The sequence below is a fragment of the Podarcis melisellensis genome, assembly GCF_964234715.1.
Source record: "Podarcis melisellensis genome assembly, chromosome: 10".
Lineage (NCBI taxonomy): Eukaryota > Metazoa > Chordata > Lepidosauria > Squamata > Lacertidae > Podarcis > Podarcis melisellensis.
In genome coordinates, this window is record NC_138542.1 from 69,214,596 (window position 1) to 69,239,090 (window position 24,495).

The following is a 24,495-nucleotide window of genomic DNA, read 5'->3' on the forward strand; positions in this document are numbered from 1 at the left end:
TTTACGGTACGTGTTTGCAACTAATAAAAATAATTCAAAAGGGGGGGGAGAGAAGCAGCCAGAGAGTCTCCCTCTCCTACTGTGACAAGCTCCCTTCCCACTAGTCTCCAAGAACCCACAGAGTAATGAGGGGAGCAGAACGGAGGCCAGAGGTGCTTGGGAAACATCTGGGAGAGGAGGAGCCTTAAGGGCGGTAGAAGGCAGGGACCCTCAGTCCTGGCAACTGCTCCAAAGGGGCAAGTCCTACTAGGAATTGTTGTTGTGACAATGAGGCTGAGTTGTATTTCATTCCCAGCTAACTTCACCAGCATGAGATATTTTCTTCCTTCCTTGCTGACCCGAGTCTGACTCCCCGCATGCGACACATGAGCCCCCGTGAAATGTGTCCCTTTCCTTTCCATGGGTCCTGCGACCTACCCAGGCTTCCCTCCCCGCAACAAGAACAGGCCAGGGAGAGACAACCCTCCGTTTCACGAAGCGCGTTTTATTATCGATGCCGAGAGAACATAATTGTCAGTACTTGGTGACAGCACAGCACAATCACAGGCTACGGTTACCGTGTAATCAAATGCCTTATTACAATTATAATTTGCAATCAATGAACTCCCATGCAATGGAGGTTTTAGAAACATGATTCCAGCAGAGGGGGGGAAGACAGATGACCCTCCCAGTGACATAATTTTGGCAATAAATTAAACCAACATTCTCATGATTATGCAAAGGAAAAACACAATTCTTTGAGGGACGCAGCAGGGGGCGGCCAACGCAGGCCCAGGGAAGGGCTGGCAGCAAAAGCAGGTTCTTTAGAGAAAATGGCAGTGTTGGGACGAGATATTCTGCCTCCTCCTAAGGTCAGGGGAAGGTTTCTGCCTTGCCTTCCTGCAATCACCGGCAAGTGGGTTTCACAAGCTGCCCTCCAATGTGTGATATCTAGCATAATGAGATTCGGGTCTTGGCCACACTGATTGAGCTGCCGCATCCTACGGTCTTGATTTGGCCCTTCTAGATTTTCCCTCTCTCTCTCTCTCTTCCGCCTGTCCTGCAAATGGGCTGCTAGATTGCTCTCGAATAAAACGCCCCGTTCTGCTGCTGGAACTGGAGTTGACGGGTTGACACTTGACGCGGAGGGGCTTCTATCCTCCTCTGCCAGCCAGGCTCTGCAAGGGAACGAAAAGGAGCAAGGTGAAGTTTCAACCCCACCGCAAAGGAAACAGTGTGCCTGAAAACAGAAGGGTTAAGGGGGGCTAATTTGAGAATTTGACAAGGGCTATAACCTCCAGACACTTTTAATATGATTTGGCATTCCTTTATTGTTACATGTGCAACGGAACCATCCTTTGAAGACGACCCTCATGAAAAGCCTGGCAGATTTGATAATCAGATAACGCTAATGTGCTTTACGGTATTTTAGTTGTTTTAACCCGTGTGTAGCTGTACTCATTCAATGTGCCTACCTTATAGCTTGGTTTTTCATCTCTCAAGTTTCATCTTTTTTTGGGGGGGTGTATGATTTTATTAAGACCTTTCATAATGCATTACAATGAAAAACAAACTACCGCATTTTTCGCTGTATAAGACGCACCAGACCACAAGACGCACCTAGTTTTTGGAGGAGGAAAACAAGAAAAAAAATATTCTGAATCTTAGAAGCCAGAACAGCAAGAGGGATCGCTGCGCAGTGAAAGCAGCAATCCCTCTTGCTGTTTTGGCTTCTGGGATAGCTGTGCAGCCTGCACTCGCTCCATAACACACACACACACACACACACACACACACACACACACATTTCCCCTTACTTTTTAGGAGGAAAAAAGTGAGTCTTATACAGCAAAAAATACGGTAATCTAAACAAAAAACAAAGAAAAAAAAAGAAGAATACAAAGTCCTCATTCACAGGTAAATCTCAACTTGTCCCGCATAGAGAGAGGTGAACCTTTCTAGCTCTCACCTGCGAGGTTTCCTTTTTTCAGGGATATCTTCCCTTCCCTGTCTCTGGCACAGGTAATTTCCATCTGTTGTTAAAACTGTCCTCTCTGTTTTATATACATTATAAAAAAACTTTACACCCCCCAAAAGGGGTCAGGACACCATCTGACCCAATGACACAACCAAAAGGCAAGGCGATTATTCTCCCAACAGCAGCAGCCCCACTCCACCTGCCCCCACGGCAGAATCTGAGCCCAGCTGCATGCCACCAGGAGGCTGCAGGTGTCATGGTCCGGTTTATGGGCGATCCAAGTCCCGGCAGGGGATGTCAGAACCAGGGGCAAGATGGCAGGGTGGGAGCCGGAATGGGGGTCCAGAAGCCAGGAGCCAGGAAGCCAAGGGTCCAAGGGTTAGAGAGCCATGAGTCAAGAAGCCAAGGGTCATAAAGCAAGGAGTCACAAAGTCAGGGGTCCGAGGATCAAGAAGCAGGGAGTCAAGAAGCCGAGGTTCAAGGATCAGAAAGCAAGAAGCCAAACGCATCAAGGCAGAAAGCGTGTTCCTGTGGCAAAGAGCTGAAGGGAAATGCTGACCTCATATCCCTTCCCGGCTCTTGCCACCAGGTGCTGTGAGTTACCAATCAGCCTCACCTGTGGGGCCGTGCCTTGCCTCTCCAGAACAAACTTAGGAAGACCCCAGTCCTGCAAAGTCCTATTGGTCACAGGGCCTGGCTCCTGCACGCACACCTGACAGCAGGTGAGGTGGCTGCAGACCAAAAGAGCTGCAGGAGGCTCAAACAAGTGAGCTGGAAGGCACCCCACAGGACTGCAATGGAAGGCAACCCATGGTACTATTCAGAGAGCCTTCACCAGCATCACCCTTTTGAAGTATCCTTCAATGCAGAGTGAGAAGGTTGGAAGACCAAACTGCCTATGTGTCACCCTGCTGGTGGAGAGGGAGGCAACATACTTATTGCCTCTCTTTAAGTGAGGGAAGGCAGGTGACCATTGCTTGGGGCTCCAGCCATATGCAACACAACTGGGCTCTGTGTCTGGTAGGCAAGTCTTGGGCAAGTGTTGCTCCCTCCACCTCCTAGAGAGCCAGTGTGGTGTAGTGGTTAAGAATGGTGGACTCGTAATCTGGTGAACCGGGTTCGCTTCCCTGCTCCTCCACATGCAGCTGCTGGGTGACCTTGAGCTAGTCACACTTCTTTGAAGTCTCTCAGCCTCACTCACCTCACAGAGTGTTTGTTGTGGGGGAGGAAGGGAAAGGAGAATGTTAGCCACTTTGAGACTCCTTCAGGTAGTGATAAAGCGGGATATCAAATCCAAACTCTTCTTCTCTTCTTCTCCTTCTGTTGCTTCCTAATTCTTACCCGCTTCCAAACCCTCCACAAAGCCACTATTGCAGTGAAGCTGTTGGCTTAACTGACACCCCCAAAACTGATACTTGACTGCAATGAAGTCTAAAATGTCAAGATTCATCCCTCCTTACCTCCCTTCTCCCACCCCTCCATTTGGTACACTTGGTGCTCCCCTCCTTTTGTTGAAATGTAGACTGTATGCTCCCTGGGGCAGGAACCTTTCCTCCTCTCTCCCTTTGTTGTTTTTGCTGCTGCTTACTCTGCAAAGCTCAATGTGCCTTAAGGGTGCTATTTCAAATAACAAACAGCAGCAATATTGCAACGATCCCAACAACCTTTTTTTTGCGATCTATATGAAAATCAACACCTGCCACTCAATCTTGAGAAACAGCACTGGCAGCAGAACAGGGGGGAGCGCCGACGTGTGGAGACCAGACACGTCCCCTCTGCAAACACACTTTTCGTGAAAGCAGCTTGCACCTGTGATGAAAATCGGCAACCGCACCACATTTCCCAATCTTTTAGCCTATTACTAAGGGCTTGGTGAGTTCCCAACTGCCCCTGCGTGAAGATTGAGCAGATGAGACCAAACATGCTGTAGAGCAGGCATGTCCAAAGTCTGTTTCGGGGGCATAATCCGGCCTGCCAGTCAGTTTAATCTGGCGCCTGTGGCAGTTTATTTCCTGGGGGTAAAATCCAATCCTAAAAAAACCCTCACCAAATTCAATCCTAAAAAAAGTTCAACAACTTTGGGGTAAAATCTTAAAAAAAGGCTCAACACCTTCAATTCTAAAAAGGTCAACAACTGTGGCTGGCCCTTTGGTCGACCCCCATGGCCCTTCCCTTCATCAAATCTGGCCCTCTTTGAAGTAAGTTTGACACCCATTTTATGCTTAATCTTCTGATCACACTTGGCATTGATAAATGGTACCAGCGTCCCTCTGGCATTGATATGCAGGCAACCTGGGAAAGCAGCCTATCTAGGAGAAATGTAAAGTATTGCACTTGGGCAAAAAAAATGAGAGGCACAAATACAAGATGGGTGACACCTGGCTTGACAGCAGTACATGTGAAAAGGATCTAGGAGTCTTGGTTGACCACAAACTTGACATGAGCCAACAGTGTGATGCGGCAGCTAAAAAAGCCAATGCAAGTCTGGGCTGCATCAATAGGAGTATAGCATCTAGATCAAGGGAAGTAATAGTGCCATTGTATTCTGCTCTGGTCAGACCTCACCTGGAGTACTGTGTCCAGTTCTGGGCACCACAGTTCAAGAAGGATACTGACAAACTGGAACGTGTCCAGAGGAGGGCAACCAAAATGGTCAAAGGCCTGGAAACAATGCCTTATGAGGAACGGCTAAGGGAGCTGGGCATGTTTAGCCTGGAGAAGAGGAGGTTAAGGGGTGATATGATAGCCATGTTCAAATATAGAAAAGGATGTCACATAGAGGAGGGAGAAAGGTTGTTTTCTGCTGCTCCAGAGAAGCGGACACGGAGCAATGGATCCAAACTCCAAGAAAGAAGATTCCACCTAAACATTAGGAAGAACTTCCTGACAGTAAGAGCTGTTTGACAGTGGAATTTGCTGCCAAGGAGTGTGGTGGAGTCTCCTTCTTTGGAGGTCTTTAAGCAGAGGCTTGACAACCATATGTCAGGAGTGCTCTGGTGGTGTTTCCTGCTTGGCAGGGGGTTGGACTCGATGGCCCTTATGGTCTCTTCCAACTCTATGATTCTATGATTCGAGGAGAAGGAAACTCTGATCCGAAACCTCCACTGCCAGAGAGCCAGTGTGGTGTAGTGGTTAAGAGCGGTGGACTCGTAATCTGGTGTACCGGGTTCGCTTCCCTGCTCCTCTGCATGCAGCTGCTGGGTGACCTTGGGCCAGTCACACTTCTCTGAAATCTCTCAGCCTCGCCTCACAGAGTGTTTGTTGTGGGGGAGGAAGGGAAAGGAGAATGTTAGCTGCTTTGAGACTCCTTCGGGTAGTGATAAAGCGGGATATCAAATCCAGACTACTCCTCCTCCTCCTCCTCCTCCTCCTCTTCTTCTTCTTCTAGTGATAAAGCGGGATATCAAATCCAAACTCTTCTTCTTCTTCTTCTTCCTTGCAGGATATCTTTGGGAGAAGAAAAGGCTAAGGAGTAAACCCTACACATTTCCAGAGTGGGGTGCCCAAGACGGCTGGATGGCACCTTGTTCGCCTCCTTCCAGCAACACCTGCAGCCAAGCTGGTGCCAAACATGTTGCTCTCCTTTCCTTTGCATCACATCATCAAGGCCCAGAGGAGGATCTTGTTGCCTGGGCAGCCCAAGACCTCCAGACACACTGCCCTGGCTTGCGCCCCAGGGAGGTCACTTTGGTGCTGCTAACACAGCGGTTTGACCTCAGCCCATGGCGGCATCCTCCTTTGCCTCTCAAGACAGACAGATGTCAACAACAAGGGCTCCTCTTCACATTGCCATTGTGGTCCGGAGGCTCCTGAAGTGGGGTACAAGCGAGAAAAGTTTGCCCCAGCGTATTTTCCCTCCTGATGTTCTTGCAAGGCATTTTCTTCCCACCTGTGATGATGGCACAGTGCTGCAGGGTCCTGGGTTTATACAGAGTGCATGTTTGGGTGCATTTTATTCCACGCTAGCTTGTTTCACCCATTCATATAACCTTGGTAGCTTCTTCCTTGCAAGAGGGAGGCATCTTCTGCAACAGAATCTTATTATGAAAAGCCTGGCTACACGTTACTCTCATGGTGTGAAGAGCGTGAACTGGGCTCTGACTATTAAAAAACCTGAAGACAAGCAAGGTAACCTATAGGGGTTTGCAGGAAAACAGGAGCCCTTGGTAATCTCCAGCGGGTGCAGAATGCCACGGCGAAACTCCTTAGGGGGTTCTAGCTGCGAGATCACATTCACTCGGTGCTATACCAGTTGCACTGGCTCCTGGTGGAGTACAGGATCAGGTTTAAGGTACTGGTTTTAACCTTTAAAGCCCTATCCGGCCTAGGACACTCGTACCTACGGGACCGCCTCTCCTGGTATGTCCCATGGAGGACCTTACGGTCTTCAAACAAAAACATCTTGGAGGTCCCGGGCCACAGAGAGGTTAGGCTGGCCTCAACTAGAGCCAGGGCTTTTTCGGCTGTGATTCTGATCTGGTGGAACGCTCTGTCACAAGAGACTAGGGCCCTGCGGGACTTGACATCTTTCCGCAGGGCCTGCAAGACAGAGCTGTTCCACCAGGCCTTTGGCCAAGGCACAGCCTGACTCCCTCCTTTGGCAATCTTCACAGAACTCTGGCCCAATGGTTGCCATCAATTTGATTTGAATTAATTTTAGAATGAAATGATTTTAGAATGTTGTATTATTTTATTGTTGTTAGCCGCCCTGAGCCCGGCTTCGGCTGGGGAGGACGGGATATAAATATTTTTTTTAAAAATTATTATTATCATCAGCAGCAGCAGCATCTTTCTTTTCCCTCTTGTCTTTCTCCTTGTCTCTGTCTCCTCTCCCCAAAGACAGCTAGCCCCTCAAGGAGCTATGCAGGGAGAAAGGGGGCCAGAACCTTCTCTCTAGCTTTCTCCGCCTGCCTCCAGGGAACCTTCGGAAATCTCAGCAGCTAAAGCCTGGCTTATTGCTTGGATACTTTCTGTGTGATGAATGCAACACATAGCCAAGCTCTTAACATTCAACACTGCATAAATTTAAACACTGCATAAATTAACATAATATCTTTCGGGGGCAAAGTGGGGGGTGGGGTGAAGAATGCCACAACTTGAAAAGCGGATCCCCGCTACTTCCCTCTAGGAATCTGCCAGGTGAGGCAGGAAAATACAGGTGGCTGCCCATCACAAAGATTGCTGACAGATTAAAAAAACACAAAACACCATTTCCACTGTAAGGGGGGGGGGACAACCACCCACATTTCCACTGCAAGAGATGCCCTGTATGACACAGAGAAGATTGAGTTGGGTACACAGGGGGTTCCATTCTGTGTTTTTGAAGCAGCAGCAGCTACACCTGCATCATTTTGGATTAATTGCTCAGAAAACTTGCTAATTGTTGGACATTTCCCTTGGTTAAAAACAATCTCTCTCGCATGTGCGCCAAATTATTCACTGCAATGACTTCAATCAGAACAGCAGGCGCAGGACTTTCAGGCAGAAAAGCAGAATCGTCTGTGCCTCCTCAGCATACTTTTAGCTGCTTATATAAAGGACAATATTATAGCAACAATCAAGGCAAACAATTCTAAGCACAAGGGGTTTGGCTGAGGGAGGGGAATATATTCCCTCCCACCACCAATAGCTCTCAATATATTCCAAGAATGAAGCTGATGAACCTGAGCTGGGAAATATATATATATATATGCAGGTTTTGGTGTCCTCGGGTGTCTTCCCGTGTAAAAGTTGGGGTGTCTAGGCGACGTTTCGACGAGGTCTCACTCGTCATCTTCAGGCTGGTGCTTTCGGCTTCTTGTTACTGGAACAGAGCAGGATCTCAGTGTTTGAGTTCCTATAAATACTGTTGAGGGGGTGTGGTGTATAGCCTCCAATGTTCTGGGCAGAGAGGAAGTTCCCAGGCTAGTGTGCCTTTTCTTCTTTTGTTCCTTAATTACTTGAGGGATATCCTGAGTGATTTCTTGAGTGATATCCTGAGTACCACTTAGGTGGGTCATTAGGTGTGGATTAGTTGCTAAAGTCTTTGTGTCTTGACCTCTTGAACTTTGTGAAGAGTTTTTCTGAGAAGATGGCTGTACTGCACTTAGTTGTGCTCTGGCTTGGCTTCGTGTATAGGGGCGAGCTGTGGTTTTGTGGCTTGTGTCAGCCAGATCTGTGTAGGGATTGCAGGGGGGTGCAGCATCCGGAGGTGCCTCCATGGTTTGGCTACTGGATGGTGTCTGTAATTTATCTGTGGAGAGGGTCTGGGTTTGGGTCTGGTGTGGTTGATTGGTGATGGCGTTCTGTGTGCCTCTGGATCTGGTGTCAGTTTTTGTGGGGAGGGCTAATTTCCAGATGTCTGGCAAGCGGGATGTGTCGTCACGCTTGTTCATGTTGTGAGGGTGTTTCTCTATCTCGATGGCTTCCATGATTATTCTCTTGTGGTGATGTTCCATGTTAAAGAGCAATTTGGAATCTGCAAAATTAATTTCGTGTCCTGTTTCTTTCATGTGTTGGAAAAGAGAGGAAGTTTTTTCTTCTTTTTTGACGGCATTCTTGTGTTCTGCGATACGTGCATTTATTCGTCTGTTTGTTTGTCCAATGTACGTGGCTGGGCAGACTTTGCAGGGTATTTCATAGACCCCTTGGTTTTCCAACTGGATTTTATCCTTGGGGTTTCTGAGGATATTGGCTATTTTTTGGTTGGTGCAAAAGGCTGTTTTGATATTGTGTTTATGGAGGATTTTGCTAATTTTATCTGTAGTGCCCTTGATATAAGGAAGGAGGGCCATGCCATTGTTTTCTTCTGTGTCTTGGTTTTTGGGGGGTGTTTCTTTTTGGATTAGCTTCGTAACCCTGTTTTGCTGGTATCCATTGGCAATTAACACATTTGAGAGATTCTGTAACTCAGTTGTCAAGTGGTCTTTGTCAGCCAGGCGTTTGGTTCTGGAGATGAGAGTCTTGGCTACGGAGTTTATTTGTGCAGGGTGGTGGTGTGATTGTGCATGTAAGTAGCGGTTGGTGTGTGTTTTTTTCCGGTAGATAGTGTGTCCTAGGGAGCCATCCGGTTTTTTGTAGATTAGGACGTCAAGGAAGGGAAGTTGGTTGTTGGCTTCTATTTCCATAGTGAATTGTATTTTGGGGTGTAGGCTGTTGAGATGTGTGAGGAAGCTATCCAGTTTTTCCTTCCCGTGTGGCCAATGTGGTTAATTGCCAATGGATACCAGCAAAACAGGGTTACGAAGCTAATCCAAAAAGAAACACCCCCCAAAAACCAAGACACAGAAGAAAACAATGGCATGGCCCTCCTTCCTTATATCAAGGGCACTACAGATAAAATTAGCAAAATCCTCCATAAACACAATATCAAAACAGCCTTTTGCACCAACCAAAAAATAGCCAATATCCTCAGAAACCCCAAGGATAAAATCCAGTTGGAAAACCAAGGGGTCTATGAAATACCCTGCAAAGTCTGCCCAGCCACGTACATTGGACAAACAAACAGACGAATAAATGCACGTATCGCAGAACACAAGAATGCCGTCAAAAAAGAAGAAAAAACTTCCTCTCTTTTCCAACACATGAAAGAAACAGGACACGAAATTAATTTTGCAGATTCCAAATTGCTCTTTAACATGGAACATCACCACAAGAGAATAATCATGGAAGCCATCGAGATAGAGAAACACCCTCACAACATGAACAAGCGTGACGACACATCCCGCTTGCCAGACATCTGGAAATTAGCCCTCCCCACAAAAACTGACACCAGATCCAGAGGCACACAGAACGCCATCACCAATCAACCACACCAGACCCAAACCCAGACCCTCTCCACAGATAAATTACAGACACCATCCAGTAGCCAAACCATGGAGGCACCTCCGGATGCTGCACCCCCCTGCAATCCCTACACAGATCTGGCTGACACAAGCCACAAAACCACAGCTCGCCCCTATACACGAAGCCAAGCCAGAGCACAACTAAGTGCAGTACAGCCATCTTCTCAGAAAAACTCTTCACAAAGTTCAAGAGGTCAAGACACAAAGACTTTAGCAACTAATCCACACCTAATGACCCACCTAAGTGGTACTCAGGATATCACTCAAGAAATCACTCAGGATATCCCTCAAGTAATTAAGGAACAAAAGAAGAAAAGGCACACTAGCCTGGGAACTTCCTCTCTGCCCAGAACATTGGAGGCTATACACCACACCCCCTCAACAGTATTTATAGGAACTCAAACACTGAGATCCTGCTCTGTTCCAGTAACAAGAAGCCGAAAGCACCAGCCTGAAGATGACGAGTGAGACCTCGTCGAAACGTCGCCTAGACACCCCAACTTTTACACGGGAAGACACCCGAGGACACCAAAACCTGCATTCCTGTACCCGTGAAAATCTACGAAAGCAAATATATATATATATATATATATATATATATACCGTATTTTTGGTGGGAGGTGGTCATGGTGAGGAGAGGCACTAGGACAGGGGTCGGTAAGGCTTACCTTGCCTGGGCCGGTTTATTCCAGCGGAGACCCCTCCGTGGGCCGGATCACGCACGCGCCTGCCCGAGATTTTCGGAGTCTGCATCTGTGCAGGTGCCATTTCCGGCATCGTGGAAGTGAGTCCCCGCGCTGCGCTGGTTTAGCGCAGCGCGTGGGGACTCCCTGAGCGGATGGCTTGGTTTGTGGGCAGCTCATGGTCCGGTTAAATGACCTCCATGGGCCGCTTGTGGCCCATGGGCCTTAGGTTGCCAACCCCTGCCCTAGGAGCAACAGCGCATCTGGTTGCTTAAGAAATTGGCACGGTGCATGTGGCAAGACCAACTGGCTACATCCCTGCTCAATGCAACCAAGCTAGCTGTCAGACCAGAGGCTCATCTAGTCCAGAAACCTGTTCTCACGGTGGCCAACTGGATGCTTATGGAAAACACAGAAGAAATACATGTGGCAGTGAGTTCCACAGTTTAACTAAGCACTGCATGGAGAAGTACTTTCTGTTATCTGTTCTATCAGCTTCATTGAATGTCCACTAGTTCCAGTGTTATGACAGAGGGAGAAAAGCTTACTGTTATGTTTCCACCCCTTCAAGATCCCATTCTTGCTCTAAGTGCGCATAAATGCTGATTGCCGCCGGCCGCCATGGCCTTGCCTTGATAAACATGGTCACGATAAACAACTGTCGTCATCGGAGCCCTGCTCCTGTGGAGGGGAGGAATATATCAATAATATGCTTCGCTTTATCAAACTGCCTTGAGAGAACTTCAGATAAAGATTTAACTCGAGATACAGCCAAGTGTCAAAGCCCTCAATATTAGCAGCTCCACGAGGTTTTTCTAAGGGAGAGATGGAGCCGGGAGATTACCGAGTGCGAAATACGGAGTGTGCAGATGACAAGACGAGCCGATTGCAATCGAGGCAGGAAGGAAAGAGGAGTCAATAAATTCAATTTATGAGCAGCAGAAAAAGAGTCTTCGGCTGTCGTGCTGGTGGGAGGCATCGCTACCTGGATTTCAGATTCCCTCCTGTGTCTGCTTCTCGGCGTTATTGAGCTGGTTTCCAAACGCAATTTTTGTTGCTGCTGCTGTTCTTCTTCTTCTTCGGTAGCCGATTTCGGATTGGCTTCTTCGTCCCCTGATTTCCCTCCCCTCGGCTTATTCATCCCCTCGCATGCATCTGTCTGTGTTAATCACGGTCTGGTTTTCATACAGCCCTTTTCGGAGCAGCTTCAAAGCCAACTATTTGTTTAGACTCTTCAGTCACCGGCAGCATAAGGGGGGGGAACTGCACCCCCACCTACGGGCCCACGAGGACTACAAAAACATCCTCCCTTGGGATGTAGGAGTAAAAATATAGCTCCCTCTAAGCCTTTTCAATAGCATGATAAAAGCGCTTTCTGTTTCCATATGGGCACATCCAAACATACATGAGCATGGTTTAACTGCTACTGCTGTTCTCAAAGGACTCTAGGAAACACCATTTTGGTAGGGTCTTAGGGACCCCTAGCCTCCTCCTAACCTGCCCAGGATTCCAGACCACCTATTTTAACATGCACCGTAAGCTGTGTTCTGTATATCCATATCCTAGAACAGGTTCATGAGAGTGGAGTGAAATCCCACTGACAGTTAGAGGGCCATCAAAACTTAACAACTGTCTGCATCAGGGAGGAAGTGTGGTACTGGGGTGCTGATGTTCTTCCAGAAGGCACAGCAGCGATAGTATGTGATGCTACTCTGGACGCTCAGCAAATATGCAGATGACAGCCATGACTCCACCTTCTATTCCTGCCATTTCGGAAGGTTTGACGATAATGCTGCTTTCAACATGCTGCAATAATGCTATTTCTTTATGCTTTCTCTCCATTGGTTTATGTTGTTTATTAATAAAACATTAAAAAAAAAAAAAGAACAGCGACAGATTTTGGAACTGTTGGGGCATCGTTGCCAAGTAAGGAAAATGCTTCGTGTCTACAGGACGACTTCTGTGGCATGGGGCTGTGCATTTCGGGGGAGGAGGGGAAATGAAGCACAAAATGAACCTTTGCTCAGGCGTTAGGTAGGCAATTGCACCTCCTCTTCTTCTTTTTTGGCGATCACTCGTAGCCGAGTAAGATTGTCTTCCATAAACACAGTTTTAACAATGAGTCCGTAAGTGACTGTGGAGGCCAATTCTGGATCCACACGTCCTTCCACAGTGGGGACACCGGTTTCCAGGCGGGAGTTGATCACGGTGTGGATTTGCCAAGCATGCCTTCCTCTTAGTACGTTTCGCCCTTGCGTCCTGAGTTTGAGTGTCTTCAAAGCCCATGACACCTTTGGTAAAGGCTGTTCTCCAACTGGAGCGCTCGCAGGTAAGTAGATAAGTGTTTCCCAGTTGTCAGTGTTTATATGACATTTTTAAAGATCTGCCTTGAGACAGTCTTTAAACCTCTTTTGTTGACCACCAGCATTGCGCTTTCCATTTTTAAGTTCGGAATAGAGCAATTGCTTTGGAAGACGATCATCAGGCATCCGCACAACATGACCAGTCCAGTGAAGATGATGTTGAAGAATCATTGCTTCAACACTGGTGATCTTTGCTTCTTCCAGTACACTGATCCCAAGTCAGTGATGTCACAGGTATTATCTGAACTGGGTGGGCAATCTCTGGGCATAAGCCTAGTTGGACCTGCGAGGTCTCCCCATTTAGCCTGCAATGCTATTTCAGCCAAGCCACAGCCATGTGCCCTATGCTTGGCATCGTATATAGGACACCAGGTGTGGGGGCAGGTGAAAACCTGGCTCAGCCAAAAGGGGGTTTGCAGGCACTGCCGACCGGGTGATTGGCAGTGCCTGCAACACTGTATGCAAGCCAATCTGAAAGGGGTTCCCTAAGACCGAACCATCAGCTAGCTGACCGGGTTTTCCTAAGCTCCTTTCAAAGCGCTGTCCTGCGGAATGCTTTGAAAGAAGCGCTAAAAGTGCAGGGCAAAAAAGGTATCACTGTGGTGTCAGGTGACTTGGCCCACCCACCTGTCAAACTTGGCCCGCAAGGGGTGGGAGACATAACCATCTGGCCCACCAAACAGATGCAGTTCTCTACCCTTGATGTGTAAGGAGACAGTGCAGGCCTCATGTCAGCCTCAATAGTTATACAGATGTTACAGACCTTGGTGTGGGGGAAAGACTTGAAATTTTATAGCAAAACCAAATTGCTGTTTGGTTGCTGTGGGGTGGGGGAAAACAGAGGCGCGGCTTACAGGGAAGATATTCAAATCCTCTGCAACAGAAGAGTTATGTGGCCATTTCTCAAAAAACCTAAATTGCTCGTAAAGTCATACCTTGGGTTGAAGTAGCTTTGGGTAGAGCATTTTCAGGTTGCGCTCTGCAGTGACCCGGAAGTAACAGAGCGCGTTACTTCCGGGTTTCGCCGCTCGTGTATGCGCAAATGCTCAAAATGACATCATGCGCATGCACGGAAATGGCGAATCACAACCAGCACATGCGTAGACGCTGGTTGCGTTCGCTTCAGGATGCGAACGGGGCTCTGGAACGGATCCCATTCGCATCCAGAGGTACCACTGTACATTGTGAAAGCCAGCATGCTGGACCCAGGGGTGAAACCAGAAAGTTAACTCAGGATAGTGAAATGATGATTGTCCGAGTGGTGGAGAGAATTAAGCATAGCCGAAATTCTAGGTTCTTATCTGAGTTGCACACCACAGACGCTGAAGTATCCCATATAATTTAATGGTGGAAGTGGAAACTGAGGTCATTTTGAACAGTGAGGACCAATGGAACCCGGACAGACAAGATCTGATTTTGAGCAGGGCAACGGTTGTTGGTGATTTGAGTATCAGGATTATATAGCTTCCTCCGTTCTTCCCCAGCAACCTCAGACTTTGTAGGCTTGAGTGGAGATAAGAGAACAGAGGAGGCCTTGGTGCCGCTTCCCCTCTCTGCCACCAGCTGAATCAGAATAGCAGGAGTGCCGTGAGGGGCTACAATACTGGAAGAACAAGCGTGAAACTCGGAGACGACAGCGAGGGAGCAAGCAGCACACAGGGCAGGCAACAGGGAGCAGGCAACAATCATGTATCTATAAAGATGCCGTAATTGGCCCTTTCCATCTCTCAGTTCCATGCATACGGTCTACGCCAGATTACTGTGTTCTCTTGAGAGACTCCACAAAGTAAACTTGGCAAGCTGCCTTGACAACCATTATAAACTGGCGTGTCCCTGGATTTGCAGACATGCAAAGCAAGCAAACGATAGCCATACAAGCTAGAGCGTGGCTTCTGGCCCTGCCGGTCCACCGGGGACGCTCTCTGAAAGAGAGCGGGCCAACTTGGTGGAAATGGAATTATAACAAGAGCAGAAGAGGATAATTTATAAAGCACCACCAGAAGCAAGCCAAGAGGATGTGTGCAACTGCCTTTGCTGGCAACGTTCGCCGCGGAGCCACTGGATGCATTCCAGCAAAAAGTTCAGAGCTTTGCTGAAATAAATGGGAACTGAGTAAGAGCAATGCTACCAAAAGAAAAGACACTTTCCTCTAATTCGGCGGTTCTCAACCTGTGGGTCCCCAGATGTTGTTGACTACAAACTGAAGGGTTTGCCCTTAGCTTAGCTGGAACAGGCAAAGCAGGCGCAATGCTTGAAAAGCCGAAGAACATCCAAAAATAGGTAGAGTGGTATTACTGGGGCAAGGACGGAGGTTATATCTAGCAAGGAGGGGGCCAGGCGATGCTGTATAGATTTGACAAAATGCGAAGAATCTCTACTTGCAACAGCCTGATTCAAGGCCGGCTAGAAGCAGCGAAAGGCGGGGGAGGATTTAAATGCATTTCAAATGCAGACATGGATCCAATCCCCCAGCAACTGCAACTAAGCTCACCCGCCGTCAGTTTAAGCAAGGTATATGGAGAGAACGACAAAGAAACTCTAGGAATTGAAAGCAAATCGGAGGAAGAGAAATCCAATATTAGATGGGGGAGGGGGAAATTCCTTCCAGTAGCACCTTAGAGACCAACTAAGTTTGTTCTTGGTATGAGCTTTCGTGTGCGTGCAGACTTCTTCAGATACACTGAAACAGAAGTCACCAGACCCTTATATATAGTGAGAGGGTGAGAAGGGGTATTACTCAGAAGGGTGGTAGGAATGGGTGATTGGCTGATAGGTGTGGTAAACCTGCTGACGACAGCCAATCACCCATTGCCACCACCCCTCTGAGTATTACCCCTCCTAGTAAAAGGTAAAGGGACCCCTGACCATTAGGTCCTGTTCTGGCCGACTCTGGGGTTGCAGCACTCATCTCGCTTTACTGGCCGAGGGAGCCGGTGTACAGCTTCTGGGTCACGTGGCCAGCATGACTAAGCCGCTTCTGGTGAACCAGAGCAGCACACGGAAATGCCATTTACCTTCCCGTCAGAGCGGTACCTATTTGTCTACTTGCACCTGATGTGCTTTCGAACTGCTAGGTTGGCAGGAGCAGGGACCGAGCAACGGGAGCTCACCCCGTTGCGGGGATTCGAACCACCGACCTTCTGATCAGCAAGTCCTAGGCTCTGTGGTTTAACCCACAGCACCACCCGTGTCCCAATACCCCTCCTACCCTCTCACTATTTATAAGGGTCTGGTGACTTCTTTTTCAGTGTATCTGAAGAAGTGTGCATGCACACGAAAGCTCATACCAATAACAAACTTAGTTGGTCTCTAAGGTGCTACTGGAAGGATTTTTTTAAATTTTGTTTCGACTACGGCAGACCCACACGGCTACCTATCTGTAACCAATATTAGATTGTTCACAATGCTAAGTGTTAAACAATACCGTAGAAATGAATGGAACAGGATCGGCCGGATCCCTAGACCACACCGTGAAATAATGAAAAAGAAGTGCAGAGAACGGCAACGACCTTGCAAAATGGTCTAAGGCCGGAAACTGCCCAGAAGGCCCAGAGGGAGCTCTACGGAGGTCTTGCCGTTTCCCTGCCCCCTCCACCTGCTTTTTGGGACTCACCTGCTTGGCATGGTTGACACACTTCAAGTACTCGCTGGCCAGAACTGAGCAGCTCAGCGTCTGCTGGGAGTTTTCCTGGTAGCACTGGAAGATTTTGCTCTGCAAGTCAGCACACACAGGGCGAGACTCGTATCGCCTGCAACGAGGGGAGGGAGGGGAGATAAGATGGAGGAGGAGGAAGAAGAAGAAGAAGAAGAAGAAGAAGAAGAAGAAGAAGAAGAAGAAGAAGAAGAAGAAGATAGGTGTTGAATGGCTGCTTTCATACTAATTTATATGAAACAATGTATTATTATACAGAATATTTTGCTGGCAGAAAGTAGATTTCTTTGTTTTCTTAATTATATGATCAAGATTCATACAGACTAAAGGTCCATCCAGTCCAGCACTCTGTTTCAATAATTGCCACCCTCATGCCCTGAACCCTTCCCTGTTGCTTGATATCAGAAGATATTGTAGGCGTACTCTTGGAAATCAATGAGACTGTTAGCTTCCCCCCGCCTGCCAGCTTATCAACGTACCACAAATGACTACCGTGGCTTCATGTGGGCTAGTACATTTTTGGGGTGGGGTAGAAACATATATGGACTTATTTCCAAAGCTAGTTTCATACAATATCCAAAAGAAACATTCATTCATTCATTCATTCATTCCCTTCACCCCAAGGTCCCAAGACAGGTATAGCCCAAGGAAGTAACACATGCAACATTAAAAGAAAACAGTAGACACAGCGCAATCGCAGAGCATTCGTTCTCCCAATAATTAATGAACGGGAACCAAGATTTCTCAAGTACTCAGTGTATATTGCCAGCCTTCCCAAATCCATGCAAACACAATACGTTTTGGCAGTTCAGCTGGTTTCCACAGTTCGCCCAGCCAGTCTTTCTACAACAGATTTACAATCAGCATTTCCAATGTTGACAGATCCAAGATTAACTCAGTACACTCCCTCCGCCTTACAATCCGTCTTAGGAACCTACCTCGACATTTACTAGATTCGCAGGACTTATGTAGTCACTCGTGGTTTGGGTTACCTGGATTGCCTCTCTCCAAAGGTCTCCCAACATCATCATCTTTTAGAAATTACTCTGATGCAGATTTACATAGAAATAGCTGGCTTTTTACCAGCCGACATCTGCGCCGTCCAGCTGCATAGATGCTGCGCAATCCTACGAAATTAGGCATCAACCTTTCTTCCTGTTGTTCTCACTACAGCAGAAGTGGGAACTGAAAGTGCCCCATGGGCCAGATCCTCAGTTCCCCCCCCCCCTTGCAGGCCACCCACCTGTTCAAAGGGGCATTGAATAACAGAAGCAACTACACGCCAGGCATGTGCGTGTGTGCACGCACACACACACACAGTCCCTCTACTGTCATCACTCTCCAGCACCCACCACCAGACTTGAGAAGTGGTTGTTTCTGCTGTTTGGTAAATGAAAACCACATAGCATTCGAAATACACCTCATTCCCCTCTTTTGAAAATCAATATGTGAACACACACGTTTCCCCCATAAATCCAATATGCAGCTCAATCGTATCTTCCACATAGTATCATTTTAAGTAGAACATGGTGAGAGAGAGAGAGACGCTCATCTGTGAGTGTGTCCTGCAATGAATATTTTTATGCTCCTTATTTCGGATTGGTTTGGGAATAACCATATTTTAACAAAAAGGATGAAAGTGAGATGCAAAGCAGTCAACTGCTCCTTAGGAGGGCTCGGTTCTTGGCAGCCTTGCAAGATGTAGAAGCAAAAAAGAAACCAGAGGGTGACTGCTAAATCTCCTTCATTTTTCAGCACACGCCAGATTAAAAAAACAACAACCCATCTATCCGGCGCTCTTGATCATTATGCTGTTTCACTGCAAAATGTTGGGAAGCCAAATTAAAAATCCAGCCTAGTGGCCTTGCTCTGTAGGCTCCAAAAGCTGAGACTTCTGTGGATACTTGAGGCCAAGAGGCTTTCATAGACTCATCGAGTTGGAAGGGACCACAACGGTCATCTAGTCCAACCCCTGCAATGCAGGAATCTTTTTTGTCCAACGTGGAGCTCGAACCCACAAGATTTAAGAGTCTCATGCTCTACCAACAAAGTGATCTTCCATGTACAAATGTGCTCTTGGTAGCTGCTCCTGCTGTCAACAAGTATTTTTACAGGGGACCCTGGTAAAGATAATGCTTTGAACGTGGAAGATTCTGGGTTCAGACTCCTTTTTTTAAAAAAAAGGTTCATGTAGCAGCAGATGATAGGAAATACCCCTCCCTCCCTGAAACCCCAAAGAGCTGCTGATGGACAAGCCAGGATAAAGGCAGCTTCCTGCATTCCACATCACATCAACGTGTGCCACCCCTAAATGTTCAAGATCCAAAGACCTCATATTGAGAGAGGGGCTTCCCTGAGAAGGTGCAGGCCGCTGCCAATGGAGAGGCAAACACCTGCCCTCCACCACTTTGGATACAGGATGTGACCGAGTCAGGAGGCACAATCCAAAGTGCACCCCTATGTCATCTGCAGAACTGATCTGCAAGTTGCATTTCCTGATCAAAAAGTTGGGCTTTCTGTCTGGAGAGGCAGGGTGTGGTGTGTGACACTGCTATGCCAACTGCTTCCTCACCAACTTGCGACCTTCAGGATTTGAGCTAAAGAAAGGAATTCTCCCCGTATTAGCACATTCATCTACTATACTTGCAAGGGTTGGGGGGAGCAAGAGCAAACTCACAAGGATGATCCAAAGACTGGGTAGCACAATGTGTGATGCTGCTGGAAGCAGACTTTTGTGGACTGTCAAGGCCAGGAGCCAGAGTGGCGTCCAGAGTCGGTTTACTTGTGACAGGTAGTTATAACCCACTGTCAGAGAACTGCCATTGGCTCAGAGGAGAGAGATAGAAGGGCAGTTGTGTTACAGGGAGCCTCCGAAAATCTTGCGAAGCAGTTCCTCTTCCGGCGAGGAGGAAAGCCCCACCTCCAGTTGAGAGTAGGTGCAAGGACCAGAGGATGTTAGGAAGAGCCTTAACACCAAGCCTGAGCAAGCCGGAAAGGAGGGGAGCACGCCCTTGCCATCACCCATCCTGCGCAGTAGTCTGAGGCGCAGGGAGGGGCGGAAAAGGCTGGGGGTGACGAAACTTTTATGTTGGGGGAGGTACAATAACAGACCACTCCCGGATTCTGCTAGCGACTGAGCCAGACATGAACTCATGAGCTCTTCACTGTAAATAGTTTGCACAAAAATAAAGCCTGTAAAAGACAGGTCGGAGTCCTGCCTGGTTACTCTCGAGCAACCGCAACAGCACCTGACACCCACCTTTTAGGACAAAGGCCTCCCATGTGTGCTTCCTCAGAGAGCCTCTTTAGGGAACCTTGGGACATGAGTCACTGAAAGGACCCACTTGGCCCCATAGCTCTTCTTCTGAGTGAGCAGAAATGGGCCTGAGCTGAGCACCACCTCCTTAATTGTGTCCTCAGAAGCCGACTGTGTCACAATATGAGAAGTGATGCTGTGGCTTCTGTGACTGATAACCGTGAAGGCTACAGCTGCATCCATCCCTCCGAGCAGCATGCACATGCTTCGTATGACTTATGACTCACCACTCTCATGATTCACCACTTCTAATGAAACCTAATGGAAGCCCAGCTGCAGACTGCTAATAGGGTTTGTTTGGAGAGTCACTGCAAGCAAAGCAATTAACCTAAACTTAGAACAGCTCCTGAACTGTTCAGATGAGGTAATTCCGATGGCAAGGCTTTGCTCCCTTAGCAAAAGCATCCTCAATGTGCAGGACAGTTCAAATTGAGAGTGGCAGACATGCGGCCTCTCAAAATTCTCCACCCTATCATCCAGTTTATCAGGAAGGAGGAGAAATTCTCCCAGAAGCTTCTTGTAGGAGGGGGGCTCTCCATTCGTAGAAAAAGTAGGACTGCTCCATTCCCCTTTTTTTCTGTTTTTGCTGCCACAGCAAGTGCTGCATAGGCAGTTGCCTTAAACAGACTCAAGATGTTCTGATCTTAGGATCTTCCTTGACAAACAGAATCATGGAATTGTGGAGCTGGAAGAGACCCCGAGAGTTATCTAGTCCAAACACCTGCAATGCAGGAATCTAACCAAAGCATCCATGACAGGAGCTGTCAGGTGGTGAAGTGGTTGCTCACGAGGAACCAGGCAGGACTCCGACCTGTCTTTTGCAGGTTTTTATTTGTGCAAACTATTTACAGTGCGGAACCACGAAGTTCATGTCCATCTTAGTCACTTGCAGATTCCGGGAGTGGTCCCTTCTGGTTTCTCCCCAGCATAAGAACTTAGACACCCCAAATCTCCACCTCCCCTCCTTACATTTCACCCCTCTGCACAAACTGGGCGACGGAAATGGCGTGCCTGTTTCCTGGCATCCGGGCTAGGTGAGGCACTTGGGCTCTCTCTAGCATCTTCGAGCCCTCCCCTTGCTCGGCTTCCCCCTTCCTCCTCTGCTCCACTGGAGGTGTGGCTAACCACACCATTGGATGAGGAGCTGCTCCTCAGAAGCATCAGAGGCTCTCTATATCCCACTGCCTCCCTCCGCTGTTCCAATGGCAGTCCCCTGACAGGAGCCATCCAACCATGTGTCTGCTTTAGAAGCAAAAGGGCAAGGGAGATTTGTTCCACAGTTAGGGGTGGAAGCTAATAATTCAGAGAGTAGTTCAAATCATAGTTGTTATGTCCAAGGCAATGTATACCTTAGCACAGTCAAGTGGAAGAAAGGTTTTACAGAGCTTCGGAGCTCTCAAGAAGTACGTAGTCTAGGCACTTTTTGCATGTGGGTTCTCCTCTCCTCCAAAGGAAACCCTGAGATGACCAAGTATCAATATGTCTGGCTGTGTAAATGGGATCACTTCCTTAGCAGACAATGCACTATATTAGCCTACTAGAAAGAAGCCCTGGCTGCATATTGAACAATTCCATTTGTTGTGCTCCCCTAATGCGCCGTTTACCCATTTGGAAAAAGGCCAAGCAGCATTAACTGCCTAGCATGAGCTAGCTACAAAATGTGCAGTAAAGTATCTTCCAATCCAGAGATCTTGCCTATACCTGTACAATACAACACAACAACATATCCAGGTAGCTGCCCGTTCACTGCAATGAATATGCTGTATTATATGCAGGCCTCTTAGTGATCTTCTAGATGAGGAAGTTCTAGTATTTATTAACACCCAGCCGTATCGATAAAATAATGTCAAAGCTGCTTCCCCAAATAGGTTAAAGTTAAAGGGACCCCTGACCATTAGGTCCAGTCGTGACCGACTCTGGGGTTGCGGCGCTCATCTCGCTTTACTGGCCGAGGGAGCCGGCGTACAGCTTCCGGGTCATGTGGCCAGCATGACTAAGCCGCTTCTGGTGAACCAGAGCAGCGCACGGAAATGCTGTTTACCTTCCTGCCGGAGGGAAGTATCTACTTGTACTTTGACATGCTTTCGAACTGCTAAGTTGGCAGGAGCAGGGACCGAGCAACAGGAGCTCACCCCTTCGTGGGGATTCGAACCGCCAACCTTCTGATCGGCAAGTCCTAGGCTCTGTGGTTTAACCCACAGCACCACCCGCGTCCCTCAAAATAGGTCAGGATCCCGCAAAACACAGTCTGGAAACCGTTGCAACTAGGCTACTGTTTGCAAATTGGCAAAACGGATCGGTCTGCTTCTACTTCCCAGTTAAACAGAAGTAACAAGCAATATGGAGAACAATGTTATGATTCCTCTTTCAAGCAAGCATTTCAAAACTGGATGATGATGAAACTTTGGGGCCTTTAACTGAAATGCTCTACTTGTTCCACCAAAGTGGAGAAGCACCTTCACATATACTTTGCAAAAAAACCAACAACCCCGGTTTCCTAAGAGACATGGAAAGAGCTGCAATGTGTGATCATAGCACACCGGTTACATTGCTTTAATAACTGGCTTGTCAATCGAAAGCAGTCTTCTAATGCACGAGCAATATGATTTGGTGAATTGAAAATTAAATTCTGATTGACCAAGCCATTCCCCCACCCCTATCAAACTCTGAAGGTGGTCTTAAAAAATGTATAACCTGATTGTATTACTGCACACACCACTCCCATTTTGAGCAAAAACAGCTCTCCTGGGGCAGAGAGACTGTGCCAAATGGAAGGCATAGCCTTTCTTTGCAGGTTTACATAAATCTAATTTAAAATCTGTTCATTAATTTATTTTTGTAGGGCTGCTAGGCACTTTGCAAGAACGCTGCAAATAGGATGATTTACTACTCGTTTAGGTGCTCTTGTTCTTTTAACAAAATCAACTCCACCCTTCCTTTTTCCCATGCCATTGAGAACACCCACTGTCCTTCAGTGTGACCAGCTCTTGACTGACTAACCATCCAAAATATATCCAGTGAAGTCTTCTTCATTCGCAATTCCTGCCCCTCGTACATTGAACCTCGCGTGCAACCTTCTTATTTACCTTCTGGCATTCCTTAGCTTTTCTTAGGTAAAGGTAAAGGGACCCCTGACCATTAGGTCCAGTCGTGGCTGACTCTGGGGTTGCAGCGCTCATCTCGCTTTACTGGCCAAGGGAGCCAGCGTACAGCTTCCGGGTCATGTGGCCAGCATGACTAAGCCACTTCTGGCGAACCAGAGCAGCACACGGAAACGCCATTTACCTTCCCGCTGGAGCGGTACCTATTTATCTACTTGCACTTTGAGGTGCTTTCGAACTGCTAGGTTGGCAGGAGCTGGGACAGAGCAACGGGAGCTCACCCTGTCTCAGGGATTCGAATTGCTGACCTTCTGATCAGCAAGTCCTAGGCTCTGTTGTTTAACCCACAGCACCACCTGTGTCCCCTAGCCTTTCTTAGCATGTGCCTTTTTACTTGTTTAAAAATGTTTTAAAGCTTGGAGCAAGCAGTGAACTGGCTAAGTTTGAATTATGACACCAAATTATTCGGGGTGAGAGACGGAGATGGCAAAGAGCTCCAAAATGAACGCCTCAAACTGGGTGAATGGGCAGATGCAGTTCAATATAAATAAGTGTAAAGTGATGCACACTGATTCCAAAAAAATCTTAACTGATGCACAGTATACACTGATAGGTTATAAACCAGCGGCAAATGGGCTCTCGGTGGAAAGTTCAATGAAACATTGAACGGTGCCAGTGGGCAGCTACTGCGAAAAACGCAAATTTCATGTTGGGGATCGTTTAGGAAAGGTTTGAAAATATTCTATTTTGTGTGCTCGCTTTGGCAGCACATATATTAAAACTGGAATGATCCAGAGAAAATTAGCATTGCCCCTGTGCAAGGATGACACGCAAATTCGTGAAGCGTTCCATATTTTTGCCAGGAGCCTTTTTGCTGGGTATTTCAGGTGAAGAATTGCCAAAAGAAAAAACGGAAAATATTTATGTATGCTACAACAGCAGCAAGAGTTTTGCTAGCCCAAGGCTGGAAGATAGGAGAAGTACCAACGAAAGAAGAGTGGCAAGAAAAATTGATGAACTACGCTGAATTAGCAAAGTTAACAGACAAATTACATGAAAAGAACAATAGTGACTTTAAAAAAGAATGGGAACCTTTCACAACTTACCTACAGAAACAACAAAAAGAGATGGACTCACTGGCAGGTTTTGAATAAACATTCACAACTTTATGTACGGTAAGTAGAAAGAAAGACAGTACAACAACATGTATAGCTATTTAACATGCAGAAGATAACAAGTAATGTAACAGGAACCCCAAAATTATCAGGGGGCTGGAGCAACTCCCCACAAAATATTTAAAATTATGCACAATATGCAGAGAAAGCAGATTTATTTTTTCTCCCTCTTATGTAATATTAGGCGATGGAATAATCTAGGATGGTCAAAGCAAAGTAGTTGTTCCCATCCATAGGGCGGTATTCATCTGCAGCAAGAATACTGATGGCTCAGAAATGGAAGCAAGAGGAGTTGCCTACACTAGATGAATGGAGAATGAAGATGACGGACTATGCAGAACTCGATAGACTGACGGGAAGGATCCGAAATCGACGAGATCAGAGATTTATAGAAGACTGGGAAAAGTTTACAGAATATATGCAAA

At 47.3% G+C, this 24,495-nt stretch overlaps 1 protein-coding gene across 1 annotated transcript in view; it reads right to left on the reverse strand.

Moving 5' to 3' along the window:
* Positions 1 to 464: 464 nt before the first annotated feature.
* Positions 465 to 24,495, reverse strand: part of CHCHD3 (coiled-coil-helix-coiled-coil-helix domain containing 3) — a 220,210-nt gene continuing 196,179 nt past the window's right edge. Inside the window, exons 7-8 of the mRNA XM_081927466.1 lie at positions 16,440 to 16,575; positions 465 to 1,157 (exon numbers count right to left, since the gene is read on the reverse strand). Of these exons, the coding sequence (XP_081783592.1) occupies positions 1,134 to 1,157; positions 16,440 to 16,575 (160 nt within the window). The 3' untranslated portion in view covers positions 465 to 1,133. The remainder of the gene's footprint in view (positions 1,158 to 16,439; positions 16,576 to 24,495) is intronic.